At 34.7% G+C, this 20,772-nt stretch overlaps 1 protein-coding gene across 2 annotated transcripts in view; it reads right to left on the bottom strand.

Annotated features, from left to right (window-relative positions):
• The window catches only part of OXR1 (oxidation resistance 1), a 363,437-nt gene that overhangs the window by 208,174 nt on the left and 134,491 nt on the right, over nucleotides 1–20,772 (bottom strand). For both annotated transcript variants that reach the window (XM_049773869.1, XM_049773868.1), the window contains exon 2: nucleotides 18,082–18,278. In XM_049773869.1, coding sequence (XP_049629826.1) covers nucleotides 18,082–18,278 — 197 coding nt within the window. The remainder of the gene's footprint in view (nucleotides 1–18,081; nucleotides 18,279–20,772) is intronic.

The raw sequence follows: 20,772 nt of genomic DNA on the forward strand, positions 1-20,772 counted from the left end.
ACACAATCCATAGAGAACTTTCACAAGAAGATAAGCATTGTCTTTATTAGATATACACAATGTACTTCCAACTCTGATCTCTTGTTTAAATGTCCTCTGAGGGCTAAAATATAGAAAAAAAGAAAAGATCTAGTTTCTTATTTGGTAATATTTTCATTTAATGCCCACCAACAAGATACTGAGGACTTTAGTTCCCCTATAAGTAGCAAAAGCAGACTGAAGAGCAGATGGCAGGGACATATCCTATCTCTAAGCAAATGATCTATTTCAGCTTTGTAGGCACCAGGACCAACTTCCTGCCATGGCTCTACTTCAAGAATTAAAAAAAAATCAATAGTTCTCTATGATCTGAACTCCCGGCCCTGTCCATAGATTTCTAGGCATACAATTTCCATATTAAATCTTTTATTGCTAAGATACCTAGAAAAGTTTCTGGTTTCCTAACCAGCTCTCATTGATTCAAAGCATCACATCGCCAATGATTAGTGACTCTGAAGGAATCAACTCACTGCAAGTCATGGATTTTACAGAGCCAACTTGTGGCTAAGAACCACACAATGTCCACACAGATTTTATTGCTTTCCTTTTAAGTTAATGTGCATATAAATGCTCCATACCATCTTTCATAAGGATCAACAACTCACTTCACTCCCACAAAAACACATATTAAGTACTAAAAAATCAAATAATCCATCAATATAAAACCTAGGATAATGATAAGTTGCTTGCATTTCGGAGAATCTAAAAAATATATATATAAATGGCATTAAGAAAAGAATGTCTACCCATCACTTAAAATATTTATTCTGAATTAAATATTTTAAAAGCAAGACTGATTATAAACTTTCTACCAAGTTTCTTGCAAGATGAGCTTCATATACATGCAACAGTTTTCTTTTCTTATTTTTGTTTTTGTTTTCGTCAAACCCTGGTCAGCCATATACAAGGCACACACCCTACCTGCTGTATTATCACTTCAGACTTCCTTCTCCTTTACTTCTGCAACATCTGTATTGTAAGAAAAAGAGGGTTTTCCTGGAAAATGTGGCACATGGAGTGCCCCTTCCTCTGCCTGTGGTGCATACATGGCATATTCCTATCGGCGCAGCCCATCTGCCACAAACAAAGTCATAGAAATGGTAGCTATGGATTCTAAGTCAAACTCTAACAGATTTATCAGTCCCCTCCAAAGTCTAAGGCAAAAAGAATGTAGCTTACTTTCAACTGATCATTTTTGGAAAAAGAGAACAAATCAGAGATTGGCTGAAGCCTTAAAAAATTAAGAATCTTGGGGGCCCGGAGAGATAGCACAGCGGTGTTTGCCTTGCAAGCAGCCGATCCAGGACCAAAGGTGGTTGGTTCGAATCCAGGTGTCCCATATGGTCCCCCGTGCCTGCCAGGAGGTATTTCTGAGCAGACAGCCAGGAGTAACCCCTGAGCAAGGCCGGGTGTGGCCCAAAAACCAAAAAAAGAAAATTAAGAATCTTCTGAGAGGGCAGAAATAAATTATACAGTTTCATTAATTTCTTTTCTCCTGACCCGAGCTAATGTAAAATTTAGTTTTGGTGCAGTGATATTACTTTCTGTTTATGCAAACAGCATGATATATTTGAAATATTTATTTAAGCTGAACCTATTTAAATGCAATAATGCAACCAAAGTTTTACTGAAAGGAAGGAAAATTAAAAATGAAAAAAGAACAAAGCAATTCACAGTGGAAATGTACTAAGACAAATAATTCCATCACTGTTGATATGCAAATATCTGAATATGGATCATTTTCTCAATAAAGTTTGACAGAAATGTATATTGGGGAAAATAAATCTATATTTATGAGCTTCTAAAGCTCTTAATAAGAATTGTATGGTTTGGGAACTTTACCTCCAAAATTTTCTAGAGAGGGGGAAAGTAATGTATGACCTAATCCAGGGATCCTCAAACTTTTTAAACAGGGGGCCAGTTCACTGTCCCTCAGACCATTGGAGGGTCTGACTATAGTAAAAACAAAACTTATGAACGAATTCTTATGCACACTACATATATCTTATTTTGCAATGAAGAAACAAAACGAATACAAATACAATATGTGGCCCGTGGGCCATAGTTTGAGGACCACTGAATTCAATACCATAAGTTTAATAAACACTTACTATTTGTTTTTCCAATGAACATATTTTAGAAATTTAAATTTGGTAATAATCATAGTGCGCTTCAAGCTTATTTACTACTTTCCTTAAAGTCAAAGAATTATATAGAATTTATCAAAAAGAATTACCAAGATCACATGTTCATCTCTAAAAGTGATGACATAATTCTGATGTTTAAAAAAGGAAAATATTGTTGCTCTATGTGTTCTTTGTAGCTTAACCTGCTTAAACTTTGTTTGATTGTTAAATATAGCCAAAAATACCTAACTCATAGGGAAAACTCAAAACAAAGTAGAATGATAGATGGAAGAGCCAGCGCAAATATAAGTAACAAACATTGAATCTAGGTAAAATGCTAATATCTTTCCCCTACTTTATATTTTCTTCTCTAACACCTTGCGCTCCTTCTTCATTCCATGAGTTCCCCCTTGTTTTGTATTTCAGCCACATTCTTGATTCCTGCCTTACTTCTCAAACTCTCACTGAAACCAAATGTTTCCTCAACTCATGACCACTAAGGGAAGGTTTCAGTGCTTCTAAGATCTCCACTACAAATCTGCTGTCTTACTTTTTCCAAGAAATGTTAAGCAAGAATACAGTTTTCTATTTCTCTTCCCCCAGCTCAATTAGTAATCGTGAGGACCCTCTAGAGGCTGGAGAGATAGTATAGTGGGTAATAGAGTGGATAGCATAGCTGGTTGCCTTAAATGCAACCCATCCAGATTTGATTGTACCCACTTAGTCCCTGAATCCCCACCAGGAGTGATTATTGAGCACAAAGTCATAAGTAAGCACTAACCATTGAAAAGTACAATCCAGAACACTTCCCTCACTTAAAAAAAGGAAAGGTCCTCTGCCTTATATTTTATGGATTGTTATTTTTTTAATAGGAAGGCTTTGAGATCAAAGCAAGCAAAAAATTATTTGGAAGTAGACATGGCTTTCTGATAACTCCTTGAATCCAGCATGAATATATTGGTAATAATATTATAAGTGAATCTTATTTTCTTTGACCTCTGGAAATAAAAGCTGATTATCCTTTTTTAAAGAAAATATATACTATAGATCTATATATTTAGAATGCTAAAATGTATTCATGTAGTCAGGATCATAAAAGATAGGATTCTCTTTTACCTAGCTATACATCACTATCAATATTTACCCCTAAAATTAAAACTAATGGATTTTTTCCACCCAAACTGTTGTCAAACTCATTACTTTATAGCATACATATATGTGTATATATACGTATATACATATAAATATACACACATATATACATATATCATATAAAATTGACTTTTACAAAAATTAACATTTAAGCTTACTAAATTTGAGATCTGAATCAATTACATAACTGACAGTTTTTTTATTACTGATGTTTTTAACATGAAATGCACTAAATAACTCTACTCAAACATACCATTTTAGGTAATGTTTAGAGAATATAGTTTTGATGCCTGTCCATAAATTATTACAATCTTATCAGTTTATAATTTACTGGAGCATAAAATAAACAAATTCTAGTTCATTTTAGCTGAGTTTGCAGCATAGTGGTATAGCACATAACTTATCTATAAGGGCCCTGTGTTCAATCCATAATTTGACAACAACAATGGAAAGCAAAAAGAAATCTAGTTAAGTTTTTACTTGAATGACTAATAACAAAGATTATAAAGGCTATTCATTTTAATGTCACAATAAGATTGTATTAAATAAAGGATTTTTTTGGTTTGTGTGATGTGGCCACATCCTGTGGTCCTCAGGGATACATTCTGTTTCTGTGCTCAGGGATGATTCCTCATGGTGTTAGGAGACCACATGTGATCCCCAGGGCTTGAAAAATTCTTCACCACATAGGAGGTACATTTTACCCACTATATGATCTCCCAGCTTCCAATCAAAGAGGTTTATAAAACCTTAAAAATAATAAGGAAATAAAAAGGAAATAAGCAGATTCAACCTAAAAATTGTATAACATGATAAGAGTCTAATATAGTTTTAGAACAACCAAGTCAATGAAACACATCCTGAGTGAGAAAATGGTACAAATAATTGAACATGTTTTTAGAAACAAATTTATCTTGAATTGCATTTGGTGATTTTTGCTTTTGGTAATCAATCTACAAAATAATTTCTCTTAAACCAACTAATAAAAAATCCACCTTAGATAAGAATATTAAAATTCAAAGCCAGGGATTAAATGAGAATTTTTTATGAATGTACAAGAATAAAATCCCCAAGTTCATCAGATGAAGAGTGAGAGTCCCAAGATGGTAAAAGACCCAAATCCATATATATGTGTGTGAATAATTCCTGTGTCACCTATTTTTATGTCCCCTGTTTTTATGAGGAGAATTCTATATTTTTCTCTAATGTTTCTAATGCATACTGTGTCATATTCTCCCTATTTTTGCCAAATCAAGAAACACAGTTTTCCATCACACACACAGCAAAGTTATAATACACAACATTTCATGTAGTATAAGACTGCTAAAATTTTGCAAGTCCTGGTAGGGGAGGTGAGAATGCATATTAGCAAATCTAGCATAAGCAAATAGTTAGTCCTTCCCTAACTGACCCCTTCCTCTCCCTTTTCATTCTCCTTCTCTAGTGAAACAGGACCTGCTTCCTAAGAATTTACACAAGCCAACTACACAATGAATACCTCTACTTCAAAAACAAACATGAAGCCTAGCTATTGCAAGGAGAAATTTGCATATCATGTATGTGATAAGAGGTTGATAACCAAACTTTATAATGAAAAATTTTAGCTAAAGAAGAGAAAGCAATCACTTTGGAAATATGAGTCAAAGCAACAGGAGCTATCACCTCCTACAGGTGAGAATGGCTTTTGTCAAGAGACTGAAAACAAAACATGTTGGCAAAACGAAAATGAAAACTCTAGTAGACAGTTGGTGGGAATACAAATAAGGTGCAACACTTTAAGGTAATCCATGATAAAAATAAAGATGGTAATAACACTCTGAGACATTGATTGAAGACTAGGAAAAGTGTTTCAAAAGACTATTTCAGCACCTTGTGTTCCAAATAGCCAAAAGTAATCAGTATAAATGTCCAATGGATAAAGAAATCATGACTGGTATACTCAATGGAAATAAACTCATTTATTTTAGAAAGATGGATATGTGTCTTGGGGACAGAACAGATGGAACAGTAGATGACTATGCTAATTAAGTAAAATGAGTAAGAAAGTTAGATAAATTATTTGATAGTTTCAAATATTGAAATATAAATAAAGAGAACAAATAAAATAGCATGCAACAAAATAATAAACTCTTTGTAAAGTTGGTCAAAGAGCTAACTTAATGGTCTGATCACAGCAGTGAATGTGGCCTGGGTTTGAACCTTGCATCACATGGTCCCCTGAGCACTGCCAGGAGTAGCCTCTGAACATTAAACTAGCCCAAGTATGACTGAAATGACCACAAAACAAAAATGTATAGGGTAACTAAAAGCTGTGCTGGCTACCAAAGGGAGAGAGAAAAGACAGTGGGAGAAATATGTGGCCATATCTTACTGAGGAGCAGAAGCTGTAACTATGTAGGTGGTAGGGTAAAATCTTCACATATAAAGAAAAGTTATGCTAACCTCCTTAAATTCCAAGAAGAGGATAAAGAACTTACAAGACAGAGTCCTAATGATTTAGATGTATTATTTTACTTAATGTTCGCAAAAATTCCATAAATATTATTTATTATGCATTTCAATCCTATTATATACTTAAAATAACTGATGAGCACATTTAACCAAAACAACCAATCAATAGGAGATGAATTGGTCATTTCTATCCCTTTTTCTGTCCAAACCTATGTGTTTTCTACTAAACTGCTTTATAATGTTACAGCTTAAATCCAAATTCAAGAATGAATGAACCAATCTTCACAAAATAATTTTATTACTACTTCTTTTTGCTTTATGTATTTTAGAGTATGACACCTATGCACAGAGCAATAATATTCATATTTTATCCTTAGTATGAATGTTTCTGATCTCCTAGGTATTAAGGGCAAAGAGTTAAGGAATTTTCTTCAAAAGGGAAACATGAGGTGTAATAATACATTTTTGATTCAAGATGATATCTTGGGTTCTAATATTGAAAATGACATGAGTATCTTGCTAAAGAAAGCCCCTTGGCTGGTAGACTGGCTTTGTTTGGCAGGATCTTGCCAAATCTATATCATTTGAAATCTTGTTATTTATGTAAATTGTAGGCTCAGCCCTATGTCTGTTGGGTCAGCATCAATATTTCAATAAGATCTTCCATTGCAGATTATAGTTTAGAAAGCAATTATTTAAAAAAAAGTTTGACATCTGTCAAGATTTTTCTTTGGTACTATTGATGAAAAGCTAAAGCAATTTTTGCACTGTTGACTGAGTCATTTGCAGTCTGCTGCTTTTCCTTAAGTTTTCTCCAAGACCCAAAAATAATGTCAGAGAAAATTCTCAGACCCTGTGATGTGGTATGACTCTGCAATAAATAGGACGTTTAAAGAGAATGAATCATAAGTGTGATTTACACTGGGAAGACAGACTCATGAACACTGACTCAATACTGGAAAAAAGATGGTTTCAGATGCAACGACTCTTTACTCAACCAGGTAAAAGTCATCTGTCTAAAGCTTAATTGATTTCTGCTCTAATACCAAGACATTCAGGTCAGTTTATTTACAATTGCTCACAGATCTTGTTATCACAAAAAGAACACTTTAACAGAGATTATTCTGTTCTCCCTGGCATCCTATCTTCAACATGGCTGTCAGGAACACCTTTATTCTGACATGCTAGAATGCCAAGGTTCTTAATTTCAACAAATGAGAAGCAATTTTTATACTGTATATTAACTGAATGAAACAGTTGTCTTTCTTTCCTAAACAAATGGAGTGTACTGTACACATGTAATGGAACAGAGGTGGGACAAAAACAGTAAAGACTTTTTTCCTACATCACAAGTTATTCCTTCTCCGCTTCCTTTGCAGCATACTGATCTTATTTTTCCCTCAAAAACTGAGATACAACCTTCTTTCACTTTAATTACACTTCTCAAAAAAAAAAAAAAACCCACAGTCCCTAACAACCCACTTTGTATCAATATCTTCTATTTTTGTGATTCTATAGAGGAAAACCATCTCCTCTGCATATAATCATGTGTTCTACCACTGAGTCTCTTTCCTAGCCAATATCTTCATTTTCAGTCTATTTATCAATCACTTAGTATATAATGGCTTGAGACTTGAGGTAGCTCCAGCTCAACCAACCCACAGCCAAATTCATGTGTCATTCAAAGGCTGGGTGGGATAGCAGTGTTTTTCATCCTTGTAACCAGGAATCCCATTCACCTAGTCTTTTAACAAAAAACTCAAAATCCTCATGCTGGGTGCTGGGAGCCTCAAAGTAATTTCAACAAATACTTTTTTTTGGGAGCAAACCCCACACTTCCTACATTTCACTCTTTTACTTAAGGACTCTGGTTTTTCAATTTAATTTCTTTTTTCACTACTAGTCACCTCTTTTCATATAGTTATTTTTTATAGTTCTAATTACTCTAAGGCTTTCATTCTAGAACAAGGACTATATATTAATGGTTAGGTTCTATTTGTATAGAACACAGGTACTACAACTGCAAATAGTACATAATTTCATATACCCCACCTCCATCTTCTCTTTTAGTAATATCCTAATATGACATATTGGTTATAGGCCATGCACCAATATTATACTATTATTATTAAAAGACTCATATTTGGGTCCGGAGAGATAGCACAGCGGTGTTTGCCTTGCAAGCAGCTGATCCAGGACCAAAGGTGGTTAGTTCGAATCCCGGTGTCCCATATGGTCCCCCGTGCCTGCCAGGAGCTATTTCTGAGCAGACAGCCAGGAATAACCCCTGAGCACCGCCAGGTGTGACCCAAAAACCAAAAAAAAAAAAAAAAAAAGACTCATATTTGGCTCACACTTCCTTACATTTTATCCAATGTGATTTATCTATCCCAGAATCTCCAGGATTTAGCAGTCTTGTCCTTGTTGAGTCTTCATGGCTAGGAGAGTTTCTAGTAACCTTTTAATGCCAGGAACCCTACTAGAATGGAACTTCCTCCTGATTATTTCTGGTCCAGATTTCAGATGGCCTCTAGCATCAGCACTCATTTATCGTTTTCCACATTTATGCCTCTTTATCTCATAGAAACTCGTTTTGTTTATAGAAACAAATATGCCTCTTCATAACTAAAAAACAAAGATGCCATTGTTTCAAGTATTTAAAATTTAAGATCACAGCACTGGCTAAAAGTCTTCCTGTTCTCTTCCATTTGGTTATCAATTTCTCTAGCTTGATAGCCAACATCTCTTTATAAATCCCTTGGCTTCTGCCTTAGTTAAAGCTAATGCAACTCTTTATCGATATTTTTATATTTTGTATTTTTTAATTGTAAGCTCATTGTGCTTACAATGAGTCCAAGCCTTACCGCTACACCACTGCTCCAGCCCCGAGTAATCATGTTTTTTTTTTTGTTTTTTTTTTTTTTTTTAGTATCCTTTGGAGTGTACCACATTTTTCTTTTTTTTTTTTTTTTTTGGTTTTTGGGTCACACCTGGCATTGCTCAGGGGTTACTCCTGGCTGTCTGCTCAGAAATAGCTCCTGGCAGGCACGGGGGACCATATGGGACACCGGGATTCGAACCAACCACCTTTGGTCCTGGATCGGCCATTTGCAAGGCAAACGCCACTGTGCTATCTCTCCGGGCCCGAGTAATCATGTTTTTAAAAGAAAAATAAACTTCTTAAAATACTTTCTACTGATCTGAGTTCCAGGAAAGCTCAGATGAGGTGAAGGTGAAAAGCAGACATGAAAGCAGAGTGTATTATTATTTATATTCTGCTTTTTCTTATTGAACTACATCATTTTGGCTCCTCCTATCCCATTCCACTCATTCTGTATTTACTTACAAGATTTTTTCCTCACATCACAAATGATGTGTAAGTTGAGAGAAATATATTTCAAGCACAAAGTGATGCTTTGCAGATCCAAACAACATACTAGACACCTGATCTCTATCATTAGAGTAAGCATTACAATGCAGCTTTTAATGTATCTTGACTCACAGAAAATGGTACTGTAGAAAACTTTGAAAATTTTAAAGACAGTGAAATATTATGTTGAGTTGATCAGAGACACAGATGTTATTTTCTCTATAGTATCCTATTAATGATAATATTATGAGGAAATCTGGGTCTTTCCTATCAATGCTCTAAAGTTTAAACAAAATAAAACTCCAACATATTTGAGTATATGTTCTAAAAGAAAAACAAAAAAAAAACAGAGTTATGAAGAAAGGAGGCTCTTTAAAAATGTGCTGTTTAAAGACATATAGATTTCTCCAATGATAAACTAATATCCATATACTATATGTTAGTACAGTGTTTGAAATACATCTAGGAAAGTTCTTTTAAATAAGATAGTCCTTTCCGTTCTTCAGAATGTTGTAGAAGCCTGAAGACTCAAGTGTATTAAAAAGACATAAATGAACAAACACAGTGGAACAAGGAAAGTGAAGGTTGGTTGGTCATGATTAAACAGACAGAATGGCCTTTCTCCACAAGAACTATCCAGATAAATTACTAAAGACACATTCACATATATTTTGAAGAAATTAAACTTGTTTTTCCAAATAGACAAGAAAACATAAAATAAATGAACAAATCAATAGCATTACCTCGCAATAAACACATTAACTTCTCCTCAAAGGTATTTTCACCTTCTAAAAACTGTTAAGGTAACTTGCTGAGTCTGTTCAGAATCCAGAAATCTTCCTTCCTTTAAAAAGTCACATAATTTTTTGATTTAAATGTTCTCATAGTTTTAGCACTTTTTTTCATTTGCTTGACCATTATGTCAGTGTTTACCAGGATGAGTGAAACAGACTCCTGGGGGTCCATTGGAAAGATGTAGGAGTGGTGATAACAGCCACGTGTACAATTGGGGGAGTATTTTTTCTTTTTTTACTTAACGGAGACAAATTACTAAGTGCATGGAGTGTAGTGCCTATGTGAACAGTTTTCTTAAAAAGGAGATGAGGGCCAAGTAAGTTAGGAATCTCTAGTTGAGATGACCACAACGTTTGAACAAATAAAGTTTTAACAAAGCACTCATTTACATGTAGATATTCACCATATTTAAAATTACTCCATTACAAACAATCTCTGAAACAAATAGAACCTCTTGTCGGGTTATGCAAAATAATCAACTGTCATAAGGATAACTTCAAAACCTCTGGCAGAAATAAGCAATGACCCAGGGGTCTCAAACTCAATTTACCTGGGGACCGCAGGAGGCAAAGTCGGGGTGATCCTTGAGTGCAAAGTCAGTAGTAAGCCTTGAACATTGGGGGGAGTGTGACCCAAACAACTAAAACAAAACAAAACAAAAAAAGATTCCTCTAAAGCAGGGCCACAAAATGTTGTACGGAGGGCCACAAACGGCCCGCAGGCCACGAGTTTGAGATCCCAAACAGTCTCTTTCTCCATAGTATCTGGGTCATTTACTACTCAAAAGTCATTCGGATGGGGTTAGACTACTAATAATAGTCACCATTTCATGGAGTAGCATAAATCTTGACTTTGGGGGTTTGTTTTCTGTGACTACAGTCTTGACAACGTACTGGGGACCATATGGGGTGGCCATGGTCAAAAGAGGGTCAGCCATGTGCAGAGCAAGAGCCCTATCCACCATACTATCTTTGATCCAAAGAAACCATTAGTTTTATATCTGATTATGCTCCATATGATAGAGTATTTTTAAATCCATACTCTTTAATTACATAAATACTGGAGAAAATGGTACATATTATTTCACTATCTGCATTACCACTAATTCCACTAGTTTAAAATAAAGTAATCCATTTTTTTTTTTTTGAAAACTACCATTCTTCCCTAGGTATTGTTGGTAAAACAGGAATGTTCCTACAATGTTGTTAGGTGAAAAGGGTAGGTTCTGATGGCTTACAGTGCGATAGGGCTTATTTTAATAGGGAAACTTGAAATGGAATCTTTGATTCTTTCTCAATCTTTCTGGAATGGTGTTCATTCTAATTAGCTCACAACGTTAAGCAATATAGATTAAGTTAGGCTGCTTATAAATCATAAAATGAATCGACAACTATAATTTGTGGTTAATAAGTCTTAAGACTATTTTGGTGCTATTCAGACACCAAGGGAAAAAAAAGTAGCCCAGGGAAGACATGAAGCTATTGACATTTCTTAATCTATCATACTGTTAGTATCATACTAATAATTAAGCTGTGTCTCTTGATCCCAGGTGATTAATTCTGACAGAGAATCATCAATTAAAGAATAGATCTCCAAAGGCAAGCATAGGGCAAATTCCACCAAATAAAGTTCTAGTTATGTGAAACTCATAGTTGATAAGCTTATGAAGAAGCTTATAAGCATTTGCAGTGTATTAAAGAAATATTAAAGAAATCATTTTTCTTTTTGCTGCTACTTCCTATTCCTCCTGAGTTATAGTTGAGCTAAAATTAAATCAACCTGTAGTAAGAAAGTAATCTAACTTCTATAAAAATATTAATGCTTCCAACTTAATATAAACTTTAAAAAAATCATTCTCTCTAGGTTTTCACAAGTTAAGGCTCATTTTAAGTTGAATAAATGTTTTCAACATTAAGAAATAAAAGCCCATATACCTCTTTAATACATGGACACACACAGACATTCATGCATATTCATGCATAGGTTGAAATGCACATATACACAAATTGAACTTTAATTCACTGTTTCATCAAATTCACCGCTTAAATACAATCTGTCCATTTCTGTGCAATGCACATCAAAAGGAGGAGAAAAGGCATTACGACATGTTTTGATCTTCGATTTATATAAAATCCAGAACCATGTAGAGAATTTTTCAGGCCTAGCAAGGATCCAAAGCAATGGAATAGTTTTTCTTAAATATCTTTGTGAACCCAAACTCTAAGGAGTTACAAAATCAACAGAACAAACTTCAAAACATAGTTATTTTTCTCCAGCACCAAATTTAATTCAAGTCTTCAGAGAAGTAACTCATTTCAGTTTCTGTGCTGGTTGGCAGGGATGAACACACCAAGCCCATTCTGCTGATTCAATCAAACATCCTTACTTTTACATAAAGAATCTTCTAGCTTGGAGAAAAGGTTCCAGTTCAGTGGTGACCTACTTTTTCACATTGCAGAATGTGTTGCCTCCAGCGAGATTAGTCTTTATTTTTTTCTCTCTCTTGTTACAGTATTTTCACTTTAGAGTTGATCTTTTCTTTTACTCTTATAATTAAAAAGTCTGGCTTCAAAGTAAGAGGCATACAAGTTATGTGATAATGCCTGGTAAACTGCAATTATAAAGCCGTTAAATGCACGTATTGCTTTTCTCTTTTCAGAGTTTCCAAACTAGTTATTACTGTTTTAATTTTGCCTACTACTCAAAAGGATTCCCAGGGAACTCCTAATTCTGTAGACTCTTTTTTCAATATGTAAGCAGCTAGGAGTTAGTTAAAGTCCATGTATTTAACTGTTTTTTCATTAAGTTTGGGATGCCAAAGGCAAACTACCATGGAAGCAGACAAACAAGTTCATTGCATTTTAGGTTTTACCATTGTATAGACAAGTAATATTTCAAAAGATTGTTTTGGAGGCATCTACTCAATTAATTTTGACAAACCAGGGAGTTTTCTTTTAATAAAAGAATAAATCTTATTTCTACAAGATTATTAGGCTAATTTAATTTCAGAACTTCTCAAAACATGGTTCATTTTTAGCAGCAAGGTGAAAGGAAGGGAATAAAGGGGGAAGTGAGAAAGGAAGGGAAAAGGAAAGAAAGGGAAAGAAAGAAGGAGAAGAAGGGAGGGGGAAAAGAAAGGATATTATTTTTAACTGAATAAATGTAGTTTCATGAAAAATTAGTTCCAGTTTGTCCTTGTTTTTCCACCAATAGTATGCAGAAGCCCTTCAGAAATTATTCATTGTATCACTGTCTGATTTTATTTTCGTATTTCTGCCTTATGAGAAAGAAGTCAGTTTGACATTTGTAGTGGCTGTATGCTCCACCATTACTTTGAGTCTTCCTAGATATCTTTTCTGGACTTTGCTGCTACTTGCTGTGTAAGCATAAATACTTCCTTTGACTTTTAGAGACTTAGTTCCATAGAATGGTAAATGGTGGAAAATAAGGCAAGAATGAGATAAGTTTAGTTTAACTTTATTTCTAGGCAGAAAAAAAAGCCTACATAGAATCCAAGACATGTCATACCAAATAATGTCTTTGTAAAGGCACATAACTGTCATGGCTGAAATATAGACAGATCTGTGTTCTATGAATAAGTCTGAGAAGATCATGAAAGTGTATTGAACAAGAACTGGGCACTGAAAGGAGGTAAAGCCATACGGGTAACCATATTGAAACCATGGTGTTTAGAAGGGTTAAAGAGAATAGGAGAGAGGAGGATGGAGAGAGAAAAGGGATTCTGTCATAAAGGCAGACAGGAGGAGGGAGCAAACTGAGGACATTGGTGGCAGGAAATATGCCCTGATGAAAGGATGTTTGATGGACGTCATATGACTGTGACTCAATGATGAACAACTCTGTAACTATTTCACAGTGTATCTCACACTGATTAAAAATTTATTTAAAGAAAGTAATAAATTGACCCACAGTGGGTTTCAACAGGGAAGAAGTTGCCCAGATCCATAAGAATCCATGCAGTAGGTTACCCATCTGTTTCAAGCAGGCCTAGACAGTGTTGCATTATTTAGGCTACATCTTTCATAGAAATGACCAACTATAAGCTTATTAACATTCAATAAGAACTTCAAGTTTTAGACAGTCATGTTCATGCTACAAAAGTGATACCATGTACAGCACTGCTGTTTCCCTTCTTAATTCAAGGCACTTTCCAAATATAAGTGGTATATTTATAGTCAAACAAGCAGGAAAATGGAACTATCAGCCAAGTTCCTCCCTCCTGATCCAACCCTGGAAATAGGAGTAAATGTAGCTCACTAAACATCTGTCTGATAACTGATTATAATAGGTCTTATGTCATTATTCAGTATCACCTCATAGGACTTTTAGGTTTGATCTGATCACTAAGCCAAATAATCTAAATCTAAACAATTCTAAAGGTTTATTAATCATACTTAAAAAAATTAAAACTTCCCTTTAAAATACCATAAAATCTGCTGTACTAGCCATGATGTTTTTATAATATTTTATGGTACAATATATACTATATATCTTATGACTTCCTTGGTCTGAAAAAAATGCCATGAGGACATATACTCTTAAAACAATGCTGGGAGGTTTCAGAACCATTAGATTTGCTTTCAGCCATTTTTTTTTTCAGATCAAAACAACCATTTCCATTAGACATCATAAACTAAATCTATGCCACAGAAAGCAGTAAAAACTCTTTGTAAAATCTATTATTAGTGCATCTAACATCCTGTAATTGCAGTCTAACTGATTACTCAGAGTTGTATAAATCATCTTCTAGAGCTTTGATAAAAGTTTAAATGCATTTATAGATTTGTGCATATAGAGAAATATTAAAAGCTATTTAATAAATAGAAGTTTTAATTCTATTTTATACAACACGGTTCTATTTAATAACGGTTTTACTTTTCTTTAAAAATTGTTCTTCTCAGAGGGAGAAATGGAGAGTGAGAGAGAGAGAATACAAATGTCTGCCCAGAGGCAGGCAGGGGAAGGGATGGGAGAAAATCTGGAGACATTGGTAGTGGAAAACGTACACTGGTGAAGGATGTTGTACATTGTAGGACTGAAACTCAATCATGAACAAGTTTGCAATGGTGAAGATAAAATCACGCAACTCTTTTAAGAACAACCTTGTAACCATGGTGTTTAAAAATTAATTAAAAAATTAAACCTTCCTTCTTGACAATGTCTTAATTATCAATGACTTATTCGTAGGTGAGACAGCTCTTACCCTTGCCTCCACATGGTGGGGACCTCCTCCACCCAATGCTGTTCTTAGAGCTAACCCATTTGGACCTTCCCTCACTGACCCCTCACTGGAATAAAGATAGACTATCTGACCAATAGATCAAAATCAAAAATTCAAAAATTTAAGGACAACTCACTACTTTGTGACAAAGGAACTGATCATATTAAATAGAGTAAAGTCAGTTACTTCAACGAGTGATGTTGGGAAAATTTGATAGCCATATATAAAAAATTTAAAGCTGCTACCATATTACATATATAACACAAAAGCCATACCCATGTGCCTTCTAAACACCACCAACCCTGGCTTGAATTCAACTCACTTACACCAGATTCTTTCCTCCCCAACCCACATGATGATGCCTTGAAAGCAGGATGCCAGACTTCACTTCTTTCTGTTCTGTCCAGCATCTCACTCAGTGGGGACTACTCAGCATTGAGAGTTTTATTAATTAACTAACTATGGGACATCCATTCAAGAATCATCCTATTTTCTAAAAGTTCTCAGAACAGGGAGACATAAGTACGTTTCACTGAGGATCACAGACGCTGCCTAGATCCCATTTCTAAAGACAGGAATGGATATTACCTGGGTTGGAACAGGGCTATTAGAAAGAACACTGTGGTAGGCTTTGCTACCTCTATGCCTAATTTATAGGAATATTTTTAGAGGTAATGATCTGAATTAGAAGCAGCAATTTAACAGAGTATTAGAAATCTCAGGGTCAATGATTTAATGCCCTCCTCTTTGTTTATATGGTTAGTCTAGATTTGAAGGATAACATGTATCATGTACTGTGTCACAATTCAGTAGAAAAAGCAAAACTTAAAATAGAAAAATTGTGCTCTTATCATCTATTGGCCCACTAGAGCTAGTCCGCCAATTTTATGTTATAGTTCTAATTGCATCTTTTGTTTAATAACTAATTATAGAATACTAAGAACTTTTCAAATATTTTGTAGCTCTTATTCTTCAGAAGCTATAAAATAAAGATATTTCTAGAGGAGTTGCAAGCGTACTATTTATCCACTAAATATATTTAAATAAGTAAAAAAAAAAACAGAAAAACTCTCCTGAGATTTTTTAATTTCCAGCATCATATAACTTAAACATAATTTTAATCGACAATTAATTGTTGTACTCAATATGGCCACAAGAGGGCTCTCGTATTTCTAGTTCCATGAATCAAATAATCGAGAGAAAGGCACCTTCTACTAATCCACAGAATTTTGCAATGTGCCTGTCAAGGTTACGGACAGTCATGAAGTCAGGATGAAGTATGGGGATACTGGTAGAGACAAGTTAACACTAGTTGTGGGATTGGTATTGCAATACTATATGCCTAAAACTCAGCTATCAATAGCTTTGTAAATCACATTTTTTAAAATTAAATGAATATCATTTTTAGAGGCTAGAGTAATAGACAGCGGTACGTGGCCAATCAGGGACGGTCCTAGATTCGATCCCAGGCATCCCATGTTGTTCCCCCAATCCTGCCAGGAGCAATTTCTGATGTCAAAGTCAGGAGTAACCCCAGAGCACTGCTGGGAGTGGCAAGAAAAAAGAATATCAGTTTTAGAAAATAGGGCACATTGACTGATGAATAAGTATGCTGGCAGGTTTCCTAAATTAGATGATCTGGAACTTATTGTTATTAAAATATGAACACTGCAAAAATTCACACTTACAGTCTCAAGTAAACTTTGATACTGACAATCAACAACCTTAAAGAGCAATGCTGTTAAAAAACAAAACCTGAACATCTCAATATGAAAATAAAAAACTGGAGAGTAGATAAAGGTGGATGGCACATAAAGTACAAAAAGGGGAAAATTGCTTTCAGTAGCTGATTTCTTAAAACACTATTAGAACCAGAAATAGAGATATTTTAAACTTAAAGAAAATTATTTAATCCAAAGACTTGGAAAATGACTGGACAAAGTCACAGAAAATTGGAGTGAGAACCAAAACTACAAATCATGTCTTCTAAAGATCATATCTAGATGGGGAAACTAAAATGTTTAAAAAAATGTGAAATATTACAAGTCAGGGTCAGGGGTGTGGTTAATCCACTTCCTGGGAAAAATGAGTCCTCTGTGCATTATCCCTGGGTCTTATATATAAACACAGACAGCAACTTTCAACTCTTTGAGACCTTTGACTAAAAATTGTAATGGATAGTTAAAATCCAAGATGAAGACCACGATGAATTAATGTTGGTATGCAAAAATAAATAATTAAACTTACTCCTGACTATGCATGATTTAAATATTAAATGTAGAAGTTACAGATATTCTATAGCTAGAAAGATAGAGATGTGGAACTTCAAAGCATATTGCCAGCTGGCTCCTCTCCTGTGCAGTGGGCTCTAAAAGAACTCTAACATTCCCAAAGTGATGTGATATGAAAGGCCAAAATAGATCCACCATGAAATTTGTCTTCCCTCAGAAGGCAATCACTCTCCATCTTCTTGTTGACATTGTTTGTGACAGGCTGACACCAACCATTGTCTTAACCAAAAAAATGGAGTCAGACACTTTTTGAATAAAAAAAAAAAAGAATTAAATTTTAAAATAGTTTAAAAAATTTAATTTTAAAATTTTTACTTAAATTAAAATTAAAATCACATTAAAAGAAAATTAAATTATTCCTGAGACTGGGATATAGAAAGTATTTGAGCAGGCTCTCTTAGCTACCTTTGAAGGCAGTTGTCAGTATTTTTCCATTTCAAGGAAGAAACCACCAATACCCCATTGGAAAGATATTCATGTTAGGTAAGAGGCATTGAACTGCAAGTCCACACTCTGTATGATTAAGACAGATAGTATCTACTCATAGACATGAGAACACAATGAGCAATTGAATGCATCAATAAAGCAGTGATGTATTAGATGCTTGGCACTCACCAATGGTGTAGAACCTCTTCAGCTCACTCCTCCGGGAAGGAAGCTTCTGTGTGTTGGCTGCATTGTTCTGTTCTTCTTCAATTATGGGGGGTTTGGGTGCTGGAGGCTTACTGGCTTGGGGCATTTGTTTTCCTGCAGCAGCCAAAGGGTTGAATCCTGGAGCAGTAATATCCACCGACTGGGACTTTTTTTTCAGCCTACAGGCAAATAAAAAGCACACTCTGTGATTACTGACTTTCTTGTGAGACATTTAGTGTCTCAGGTTTCTTGATCTCCATCATATTTTTTTTTCAACAACTGAGTTTATGTATTTGATCAAACATAGAACAAAGACTATTTGACATTATAGAGCTACTATATTTTGAATTCTTCAAATAACTTGTTATGAAACAAGCTGAAAGCAGCCTTCTTCCACATAATCAATTTGAAGTGATTTTCTTGAAACATATTTAAAAGACAAGGTGGGAAAGAATTTTTTTTTTAAAAAAAAAGGAAACTAAAACATGCTGTCAAACAAAGATAATGCATCTGGCTATTGCTTCTTCTCCTGAAAGGAATGTTTTTGAATGCTGTATGAAAACACTAGTTAGGAATAAACAACCACAACCCCCAGGAAAGGATAATGAAATGCTTATTTGAGTGCAAAGAAGCTGCCAGTTCTCTATTAAACAGACTTGAACAACTTCTGAGCTGTAAATATAAAGAATTCACATCCTTTCTCCAGATGCTCTCAATGGTATTAGTGATGTGGCTCATGCCTAGAATTCCTGGATTGATATCAAGTCTATCATGGAAAGCAAAAAAGGCATCTATGTACAATCTCTTCACTCAAGCAAGCAACAGCTTCTCTTGTTATAAAAGTAAATGGTAAATGATATGAGTTAAATTCAAATACTTTAAGCAATACAACTTTATATTTAAATGTAATTAAATGTTAAGCGAGTTGATTATTGGTACTTAGCACATCTGGAAAGTAAAACAAAATGACACTTTTCATAATTCCTGCTAGTTAGAAGATTTATTAGAGTGAGAGATAGCAGCAGGTCATTTGCCGTGTACAAAAAATTGCATACATCTCCATCATCCAGTCTCTATTCAGGCTATTCCAGTATATGAACTCCCATTTTCTACCCCAGTAACGAAGAATCTATTCATGTATCTCTATGTATTTTAAAGGAGACCTTCTTGTTTGTTTTTTGTTGTTTTGTTTTTGGGTCACACCCAGTAGTGCTCAGAGGTTACTTCTGGCTCTATGTTCAGAAATCACTGCTGGCAGGCTTGGGGAATCATATGGGATGCCGGGATCATGCAAGGCAAACACCCTACCTCTATGCTATCTCTCTGACCCTAAAGGAAACCTTCTTTGGGAAGCTTCCTATGACTGACACAGCCATAACTTCACCATACAACAGAAAATTAGTGACTAATTCTTACTTAAGAAACTAAGTTAATTTAGTAACAGTGACTCTCATATAGATGTATGAACTTCAATGTATTTAAGCAAAAGCCTTATTAAAGGAATAGCAATGAGCGAAAAAGTATTACATAAAAAATGATTGAATTTTAGTCATTTAATTATAATCTACATATTTTCTTCCCTATGGACCCATCAATTATAGACTTAATATTCAGGCAAATGGACTCACTCTATACAAATTCCAAACAAAATACTTTAAAAAGTCATAAGAAATTGTAAATAAAATCATGATACCCATAATGCACTCAAAGAAAATGGCATGGCTGAAGTGTAAAGTAGTATATTGTGCTGATGAACTATCATAAATATTCTGCACCATGGGTAGGAGTGAAAATGGCTCAACTACCTTGGACAAATATCTAGCAAGATCTGCTTAGCTCTAGTTATGTATGCTTGGGTTCTCTAATTCTCAGTATAATAACAAATATATTTGTGCATATATACTGAGAACAGGGATAAAGAAAGACAACACTGGTGGTGGGAATTGCCCTAATTCACTGTAATTTTGTACCTTTAATATAATTCTTTTCCCCTTCATCCCTCAAACCAAGGATGAGAGCCAGAATGACTCTGCTCATAGTCGGCGTAGTCGATTTTTACCCCATTATATTACCTTTCTCTTCCTCAAACCAAACCACATAACTTGAACTTTCTAGTCCCGCCTCCCAATTAGAGGGGGCAGTAATGGAGGCACCAAGACCAAACAGTTGTAAGACCACTAAGTCATAAACTAGACACAGAAGGGACCACGCATTCTAGCAGCCCCTGGGGGGAGAGTGGAGGATATGGGAGGCGGATGGGAGCGGATGTGGGAGGACAAATCGGTGGTGGGAATTCCCCTGATTCAATGTAAATATGTATCTGGAATATTACTGTGAACAATATGTAAGCCACTATAATTAAAATAAAAATTATATTAAAAAAGAATTTCAAAATATAACTGTGAAAGACTTATAATTCATAATGGTTTAAATAAAAATTATTAACAAATATGTGACAAATTTACATATCAACAACAATAAAAAGTGTTTACAGAAAGCACCCAAATGGCAAAAACAACCAAATATCTAGTAAGAGTAAAATAGATAAATACATTTTAATGTATTCATAAGATAGAAATGTCTATATCAAAAAGAGAGGAGGGCTGGAAGGTCCAGCTCAGTACATAAAGCTCACCACAGAGTGATGAGTGCAGTTAGAGAAATAATTACATT

The sequence above is a fragment of the Suncus etruscus genome, chromosome 5 (genome assembly GCF_024139225.1).
Source record: "Suncus etruscus isolate mSunEtr1 chromosome 5, mSunEtr1.pri.cur, whole genome shotgun sequence".
In the NCBI taxonomy this organism is placed as follows: Eukaryota; Metazoa; Chordata; class Mammalia; order Eulipotyphla; family Soricidae; genus Suncus; species Suncus etruscus.